Below are 9,685 nucleotides of genomic sequence, written 5' to 3'. Positions count from 1 at the left end.
GGGCTTATTGGGAAGAGGAGTAGGTAGGTAGTGGCTTTCTGGGACCCTATCTGTCATCCACCTTCATTACTTCCCTCTTTTGATTATTGAGAAGACGCATGGGCTCATGAATCAGACAGACTTATGTTTGAAAGCAGAATTTGCCATATGGAGAACTATTTGACCTTGGGTAAATTATTTAACCTCTCTGAGTCTGCTTTTTTTTCCCTTTTATTTTGCTTGTGGAAATAAAATAATGCTTAACTCACAGGGTTGTTGGAGGATTAGATGAGCTCACTGCATAAAACAGTGCTCAATAAATGTCTCATTTGAGATGTCCTCTTTGAAAATGGAAGTGTCACATCAAGGATTCCCATAATACAATGAGTGCTTATCAACGAACAGTCCTCTTAGTGTGTTTGGGCTGCTATAACAAAATGCCGTAAATCGGGTGACAAATAAACAACAGGTATTTACCTCTCACAGTTCTGGAGGCTGGTTGGTCGAGTTCTGAGAGAGCCTTCCTCCAGGTTGCAGACAGCTCACTTCTTGCTGTGTCCTCACACAGTAAAAGGAGCAAGGGGTTGCTCTGGGGTCTCTTTTACAAGGACACTAACCCCATTTATGAAGGTTTCTCCCTCATGACCTAATCACCTCCCACAGGCGCCACCTCCTAGTACTCTTAGTTTGGGGGTTAGGATTTCAATGTATGAATTTTTGGGGGACACGAACATTCAGACCATATCACTCTTTCGTTACCTAATGATAATGAAATCCAGGATTGACAGGAATTAAGCAGAGAGGGTCAGAGGACAGAAATAAGATGTTGCAGGGTGATGACAGCACCAAAGAGATTTCTCACCTCACAGCTTTCCCTGGGGTCACGCCCTTTAGGGGAAACTAATGTGTGTGTGTGTGTGTGTGTGTGTGTGTGTGTGTGTGTGTGTGTGTGTGTGTGTGTGTGTAAAGTTGGCCCTTCATATCCGTGGGTTCCGCATCTGTTGATTCAATTAACTGTGAATCAAAAATATTTTTAAAAAATTGCATCTGTATTGAACATGTACAGACTTTTTTCTTCCATTATTTCCTAAATAATGCAGAATAATGACTATTTACATAGCATTTACATTTTGTTAGGTATTATAAGTAATCTAGAGATGATTTAAAGTATACCAGAGGATGTGCATAGGTTATATGCAAATACTACAGCATTTTAAATCAGGGATATGAGCATCCGTGGATTTTGGTATCCAAGAGAGGTCCTGGAACCAATTCCACCTGAATACTGAGGGATGACTTTTTTTTAAAAGATTTTTTTTAAAGAGTTTTAAGGTACACACTTTTTTTCAGATTCATATCTCTGAATTTTGAATTCATTTGACAATTTACAGCATTTATAATTCAATTTTTAAAATAGTGTATGAAAGAAGAATGCATCTTATAATTGATGGCATCTTAGTTTTCATGAATATGGTAACACTTTTTAAAAAACAACAATGGTTTCAGGAATCTGGGGCCTTCATTGGGATCTCTTAGAACTGCACCATCCAAGAGAGTAGCCACTAGCCACACGTGGGTTCTGAGCACTTGAAGTGTGGCTAGTTCAAATTGTGATGTGCTGTACTGCAAAATGCTCACCAGATTCTGAAGACCTAGTATGGAAAAAATCATGTTACTCCCTTTCATTAATACTTTTAAAATTTATTACATGTAGAATGATAATATTTTTGGATATATTAGGCTAAAGAAACTAAATTTTATAATTTATTTCATCTGTTTCTTGTTAGTTTTTTATGATGGCTACAAGAATCTTTAAATTTTCATGTGCAGCTCTTTCTCTAGAAAGGTATGGCCTCAGAACACAGATCTCAGAGATGATCTGCTGTGACCAGTCTGAAGAAACTGGATGGACTCCCACCCAAAATTTGGTTCAGACATTGAGACTGATTATGCCATGCACTTATCAATAGGGTATAAAAGTTTTGTTAGTCACATAATGAAGCTTTCTGGAGAGAGCAGTGTAGATCCAAGGCAGGTCCAAAAATGGCTTAGGATCAGGGAAAGGAGACGACCTTGGGTTTTTATGGTGCTTAGGGGATGGGGCCAGGGTGGGGGTTCCTGCATGCTGGAAGGGGCTTATGTGGCTTAAAACTCCAGTGCGGAAGCACCTGGGCTTTCTTATCAGCTTTCTCAGATGTGGGGCAGAAGGGCAGAGGGAAGGGTGAGGCATAATGGTTGTCAGTTCCAAGTACTGATAATAAGCGAGTCAGGCTTCTTATTACATTATCTCATTCTGCACCGTTACTTTATCCATTAGGACTCAGAAACAGAGAGGGGATGTGACTTGCCCAAGGTCACACAGCTAGTTAGTGGCAGGGCTGGCACTGGAATCCAAGCCTCTGGAGACCAGAGGTTTTCCCTCTCCTGCTCAGCACCTCATGAAAAGCCACCTGGGAGGGCAAAAAGATTCTTCCTCCAGGGAATAGTTGCCTGCCATGTTTTGTGGGTCTGTTGGGAGGGAAAAAGTACTCAAGGATGGTGTCAGGCCCGTTGTCAGCCACCAAGGTCTCTCTCGGGCTAGGGCAGCCTCAGGCCAACTTGCTGGATGTTTGCTGATAACATGGCTCAGGAAAGTGACTTGAAACTTAAATACTAACTCAACATAAAATGAAAAGGAAGTCAAGAGTCTGAAAAAAATCCAAAATCAAAACCAGAAACAAAACTGTGGGAACAGAGAGAGCACTGTGTAGTCACTTCTGACGTTAAAGTAGTTTTGAATCGTGCTAGGAAGCTCACGCACCTACATTTTGCTTGAGGATTAAAAACTTCCAAGAGAGGTTATTAGTCCAAGGACAGAGGTCTCCCATTGCAGAAGCAAGGCTTAAATGCTTTACAAAGAAAAGGAAATAAACTCATTGGAGCTGGCTTTAATACTTCCAGGAGAGTCTTTGAGAGTGTACAGAATGCATTTTGGAAGCCCTGACTACTTAAAAACATACTTGGGAAGGAATTGATTTTAAAACCTGAATCTTTGCCTGGCTCTTGCTTCTCAGTAAGTTAGTGTTTTCTGTTGATTGTACCACACAAAAATAAATCCGAATTTGTTTTGATTTTTCTGATTTTCTTCTGCTCTGGAAGTACAGAAGGCTTCTCAGTGGAAATGACTTTGGGTAAAGTCTTAAATAATTCCTGGTTCCTGCTAACAGTCCCTGGCACCCTGGAGCACACTCTCTCTGCTGCCTTCCAGGAAGAACCAGGGATGGAAGGAGACGACTGGGAACCAGACATAGAGCTCTTCCTACACCGTGGCCAACCAAGAGGATTTCAGTAGTGAGCCACAATGGACATAGAAAAATGGAGGTCGTGGACACTACCCCATTATATATATTTACTTTGAACTGTCTTTTTTTGGTACTGTCTTTTGAAAATGGGGGATTTTATGGCTAAAACAATACCAACATATATCAAGTGTGTATTCTGTAAGCTGACGTAAGGCACTATCACATTTGTGATATCATCTCTATTGATTTCGTTACTTACTGTCTGAGGGGCTTTCCTGTTTGCAGGGGAACACTCACTACTACCTATTTTTCTTCTGATGCTCAATTTATTAACTTTGTGGACTTTATGAAACAATCAGCATTTCTTTAATCATTACATAATTAATGCTTATCTAAATATTTACACACTCCTTAGCACAACTACTAAGTCAAAACTTAGGAGTTTGAGAAGATATTTCTCCCCAAACATTTAAACCTAGATTAGAAACTTATTTAATGAAACTTTTAAAAACAGTTTATTTTCACAAGTCCAGTGTATCACGTCCTTTTAAATGCTCCACACACCCTAAGAAGGAGAAAAGGCGCAGTGACCGCAGACCTGGCTCTCAGGCTCACACGGTGGGCTTGCGTGTTGTGTGCTCTCCACCCGCGTGTACCCTCGCTTGCTCTCTTACACCTCCCCAGGGTAGCCCGCATTTCCCCAGACCCACTTAGGCTGCAGGTTCTGGGATGCCTCAGCTGATTCTTGGTCTGGACGTGGGACCTGTTTTTTTTTTTTTTTTTATTACAGTATGATTTAAACCAGAGTCCTGGTTAGTGGCCCCGGCTGGGTCCAGTTTTAAATTTGTTTTTCTTGCTAGTTATGAGATTTTAGGTTACTGAGGCTTTTGGGCTTTTGATACTTGTTTTTCTTACTGCTCTGCCGTTATTATATGTTGGCCTGCTCTTTAAGTTTTGGAAACACAGTTATGCTTTCCTAGTTTCTCACTATTATTAACAAGGGCACTTAGGGGGTTGGTTTGTGCACTACAGTTCTCTTCCTTGGGCTATACAGAGGGTGCTGTGCTGTGCCCTCCAGCTCCTCTCCACAGGACCCCCAGTGGCCAGGCACGTTGTCTGCTGATGGCTCACAGCAACAGAGTCCTTTCCCTGAAATTGTCCTAGGACAAAGGGAGCTGCCCTGATCCAGTGATAAATTGGGGTGGGGGTACAACTGCCTGATCCCCTTGCCTCAACATGTGACATCTCTGAAGGGTCATTCCAGTTTCAGAGCTCCCCATGGGATTGGCCCAGTGTCTGTTGCCACCGTGTCACAGTTCAACCTTCCCCTCCACCCCATCACTTACTTACAGGAGTTGTTCCCAAGAGGACACCCCACTGAACCTCCATCTCAGAGTTCATTTCCAGGGAATCCACCTATGAAGGCTGGTGCCAGGCATAGTCCTAGTAAGCAAAATCCAAAATACAATTTTGCAGCTGGATCACTGACCAGGTGACAGTGAGGTCCCCCTCATTGGTGGTGACCCCTGCACTGGTGGTAGCCCCCTGGCGTGTTGGCAGAATGCATTTGCTAAAATGTCACTGGTGGTGAACTGAGATGGGATACTGGTGGAAGGGAATTGGATGGTGGTTGATTGGGGATATCAGAGCATTGAGAAAATGAAAGGCTGAGAGTGATTAATCATCAATTTAAGGTGAAATGTGAAAAGCAGAGGGCCTGCTTGGCAGCATATAAATAGACTCGCTTCCTGTAGCCAAAGGGTAGAAAAAGCTCAGCATCAGGTCTAGGACTTAATTATAAGGGTGATTGAGCTTTAGAAAAGGTTAAGTTGAGATTGAATTCTCAAACATGGCAAGTCTACCCAAGGTCAGGGTCCTGATGAGGAAGATGTAGGACTCTGAGACTTGGGATGGGCCATCTTGGTTGATGGAATTGAAAATCTTAGTCCCCAGAGTCCTCCGAACTTTCTGAGCTGTAGAAATGGCCATAGTTCTCACCTTGAAAAGCTAGTGCATTTTTTCTCTTGGAGACAAGGCAAAGAGATCTCTGCTTCACAGAACAACACATGCACCCACTCCTGCCACCCTCAGTACCTATCCCTATCTCCTCCAGAACAGTAAGTAGAGTCACAATATAACCTGGCCAGGGAAATGCTGGTGTTGCTAAGGAAGTAAAGGGAATAGCAACACCTGGACACATGTGGCAGCTAGAGCTGGAACAGTATGAATGGGACATGGGACCAAGTCGGGCTGGGTGGGGTAGGGTGGGGGGAAATATGAAATTGGTTAAAGGAGAGTTTATTGACATGGGAACACTCTTACAGGATGAATGATTTAACACTTTGGAAAGGACCCTGGGAGATAATGCTAACATGCTGCTAACACATTGCCCTTGGAAACTTGGAGAGAGTGATGGCCCACACTAAGTGAAGTAGAAATTCCAAAACTGTGTGGCAAACAGCAGAAGAAGGGATCCAAGACTCAGAGAAGTGAGTATGCTAGAGAAGATATACTGAGTAAGGATTATAAAACCCACCAACTAACTCTGTTCCATGGGAAAGCCAGAAGAACCATCGATCTATCAAAGGGCAAGGAATGAGATGGTAAGAAGGACACCAGTATCCCTGAGAAGTTTGGTGGTGGCTGTGTTCTGAAGGCCAGGGCTGACCGCTGGAGATGCTGTTACAGCACTGAGTTCAGTGATAGCAGTGGGGATGGTAGGAGCCAGGTGTGGGTGCTTAATGATCAGAATCAAGGAGAGCACAATTACCATAGTTAATGGCAAGGTCAAAGAGACAGCCATCCAGGGGCCTTGGTCCACCAAGAGCAATGGAGATGGTTGGGAAAACTCAGTGTCCCAACAGGCGAGATAAATAGGCAGCCAACCAAAGATTGCTCGATCCGAACAGTCATAAGATATGAAGGATAGATTATCAGGTGGCTGAGGGCAACTACTCCAATAAAAATTCATGATATTTTCTGTCCAGTTTCCAGACCTGAGCCAGCTTCTGGACTTGGAACCTTCTGATTGAAGGAGCGGCAGGGTCCCCAGGAGGAAGGACCCTGTGACACCACAGCAGGTGAATATGATAATAATTCCTTTGGGTAATAATTCTCTGAAGGGCCACCAACTGATTACTCAGTTGACTAAACACTGGGCAAAAGGGAATACCCAAACATTGCAAGAATTGTTAGAGCTTTCTGGCGGCAAGTTGCTTAAGATCCAGTCTAGCTGCTTCCAGACACACCACGCACTTTGCCTCAGGCCCTGTTCCGCTGTTACCTGCACAGGCCACGGGGGCCTTAGGGAGGATGCCTGGGACAGCTGGAAGCCATGAAATGGACTCAGTGACCTTCGAGGATGTGGCTGTGAACTTTACTCTGGAGGAGTGGGCTTTGTTGGGTCCTTCCCAGAGGAATCTCTACAGAGATGTGATGTGGGAAACCTTCGGGAATATGGCCTTTATAGGAAAAGAATGGGAAGGCCAGAACATTGATGATCTGTACAAAAATCCAGGACACATCTAAGGAGTTATATGGTAGAGACAGTCTGTGAAAGCGAAAAAGGTAGTCAATGTGGAGAAACCCTCAGCCGGATTCCAGATTGTCATCCAAACAAGAAAACTTCTCCTGGAGTAAAACCAAGTGAAAACAGTGTGTGTGGAGACATTGCCATGTGTCATTCATCCCTTAATAGGCACTTCAGGGCTTAATGCTGGTCACAAACTGTATGCCTTGGGTTGAATGTCTCCCCAAACTTAGTCCTCACTGTGACAGTGTAAAGAAGGTAAGAAGTCCTATTATGATAATTGAAAGGTGGGGTCTTGAAGAGGGGATTAGATTGTACGACCGAGCAGAAGTGAATGGATTAATAATGGTGGCCAGGAGCGTGGTTCTGAGGGCTTTAAAGGAAGAGCACATGAGAGGTTGGTTTCTCTCTGCTCTGCCATTTTTTGCCATGTGAGACCCCTGGGTCACTGTTGCCACCATCAAGACCCTTTCCAGATGCGTTCCCTGGACTTTGGACTTCCCAGCCTCTAAAACTCTAAGCAGTAAATTTTGTTGTCTTACAAATTACCCAGTTCTGGGTATTTTGTTATAAGCAACAGAAACAGACTATTACACCATATGACTATCAGTAATACAGAGAGAATCTATATACATGTAAGAAATGTGGAAACATCTTCATTCCTCTTGTGAATGTTCAAAGATACCTGATACCACACACTGGATAAGTACCTCATAAATGTGAGGCATGTGCATTTCAAAGACATGACCCTATGAGCGTAAACAATGTGGCAAAGTCTTCGGTTGTTCCAGTTCTGTTCGAACACATGAAAAAACTCACACTGGATAAGAACCCTACGAATGTAAGGAATGTGGAGCAGCCTTCAGTTCTTGTTGAAGCATTCAGAAACACATGATACTGCACACAGGAGATGGACCTTATAAATACAAGGTGTGCGGGAAATTTTATTTTGTCGTAGTTTATTTTGAATACGTGAAGGACACACACTGGAGAGAAACCCTGTGCATGTAAACGATGTGGAAAAGCCTTCAGTCATTTCAGTTCCTTTTGAAGACAGGGGAGAACTCACACTGGAGATAAACCCTAAAGAAAGAACGTGAGAAAACTTTCATTATCACACGACCTTTCTAGCATGCATGAGAATGCGCTGTGGAGAGAGCCCATGTCAGTGCTGAGGGTGTGGGAAGGCTGTACGCATGCCAGTTCGATTCGAAGCCATAAAGGACACACAGGGGAGAAACCTCTTGAATATAAGCAATGTGCAAAAGTCTTCAGTCGGCCCGTATGTAAGAATGCACACTGGATCAAAACCCTGTAAGTGTGAAAAATACAAGAAAGTTTTTAGTCTTAGCAAATACTTTTAAAGTCACATGAAGACTCCTAATGTAGAGAAGTCCTATGAATATAAGTGATGTGAAGAGCCTGATGCACAGTAATACGTGTAGATGGTTCCTGAAAACACACAGCCTGAAGGACGTGCTCTAAAACTTAAGAGAACATTGTCTTCATCAGTAGCTCCTTAAAGTAGATCTCTGGATTATGGATTTCTTATTCATACTCTTGAAAACAAATGTTGAGCTGACAGTTCTGTAAGTACTGTTTGGACATGAGATTCTGGGACTTGAGACTTCTCATTAGTTTGGGCCACAGGTGTTTGTGGGGTGTCTGTTTAACATCACCTGAAGATTTTAAACTACCTTTTATATTTGGCATTACTGTTTTCATGTTGTAGAGTTTGATACAATATGTCATATATCACATGACACAGAGTTGGTCCTTGTGATAAAAGGTATGGTCATCTGCACTGTGCTAGCCCAGCATGAGTTTTCCCCATAACTACAGTGATGTCTGTGCAAGTCCACTGGGTTTCCTGGTTGAAACACCAAATGAGCTATGAGTGTTCAGAGGTCAGTTATCCAAGGAAGAATTAAGGTGAGCAGCAGACGGTGCTTATCATTTTGAGTATGTCCCGATTTAGTGAAAATGAAGTATATTTGACATCCTCCACGTGAGAGATTTTTCATGTCTCTTTAGAAGAGGAGCAGTTGGAAGGTCTGTTTTGGTGATCCACAAAGCCCACGTCCATTTTGCTGTTCACAGGTGTCAATATGTGCTTAGACTTCAGCACATGTTATGAAGGAGGGTGGGGAGTAACAGCTTTGTGTTTTTTAAAGAAGAAAGGAAAAAAAAAAAAAAGAATTGTTTAAAACAAGGTCCAACCTGACATTCATACCTGGGATTCCTCCCTAGGTCCAACTCATGAGTGCACTGAGTCTATGGACTCATTCAGAGGCCTTTTCCTTTGAACAGACATACTTGTTCATTGGAAGAACTTCCATATTTTTTTCTTGGCCTCTAAGCTAAGAGATACTGTAGTGGGAAAATCCAAGTGGGAACCTTTGGAACTGCTCCTCTTCAAATGGCCAAATAGGCAGTTTCTTCGGCATTCCTCAATGAACCATGTCTCCCAGTATTTCCATCTTTGTGTGGTCCCCTCCTCCCTTGACTCTGAGCTTGGGAAAACAAACATTAGCTGGCACAATGCAAGCAAAGGCTTCATGAGAGTCTGCACATAGGAGCTTGTCTTCTTGGAATGCTTGCTGTTGGGGTTCAGCTGACATGTAAAGAAGCCAAAGGTAGCTGCGTGGAGAAACCATGTGCAGAGAGAAGTCCCAGCCCCCCCAGCCATCTCTGCTAGGGTGACAGACATGTGAGTGAAGCTATCCCGGACATTCCAGTCTCAGCTGCCATCTGACTGCATCTGCATGAGAGACTCTAAGCAAGATCAACAGAAGAATGATCCAGTTAAGCCCCTATTATCCCTCAGAATCAAGCTGAATAATAAAACAGTTGCTTTTTAAAGCCACATTTTGGGGTAATTTTTTATTCAGCAATA

The 9,685-nt window shown here is 43.1% G+C and overlaps 1 protein-coding gene across 1 annotated transcript; it reads left to right on the top strand.

Moving 5' to 3' along the window:
• Nucleotides 1–6,572: 6,572 nt before the first annotated feature.
• Nucleotides 6,573–7,684, top strand: LOC134390035 (zinc finger protein 124-like). Its single transcript, XM_063113357.1, has 2 exons — nucleotides 6,573–6,783; nucleotides 7,584–7,684. Exons 1-2 carry the CDS (start codon nucleotides 6,573–6,575, stop codon nucleotides 7,682–7,684), a joined length of 312 nt encoding a protein of 103 aa, XP_062969427.1.
• Nucleotides 7,685–9,685: the final 2,001 nt, after the last annotated feature.

The sequence above is a fragment of the Cynocephalus volans genome, chromosome 11 (genome assembly GCF_027409185.1).
Source record: "Cynocephalus volans isolate mCynVol1 chromosome 11, mCynVol1.pri, whole genome shotgun sequence".
In the NCBI taxonomy this organism is placed as follows: domain Eukaryota; kingdom Metazoa; phylum Chordata; class Mammalia; order Dermoptera; family Cynocephalidae; genus Cynocephalus; species Cynocephalus volans.
The sequence above is the reverse complement of the archived record's forward strand: the minus strand, read 5'-3'. Positions and strand labels throughout refer to the sequence as shown.

Coding starts and splice junctions, on each gene's coding strand:
- LOC134390035 (XM_063113357.1), top strand. CDS start 6,573: ATGCCTGGGACAGCTGGAAGCCATGAAATGGACTCAGTGACCTTCGAG. Junction 6,784..7,583: donor GTACAAAAATCCAGGACACA/TCTAAGGAGTTA, acceptor TTGTTCCAGTTC/TGTTCGAACACATGAAAAAA.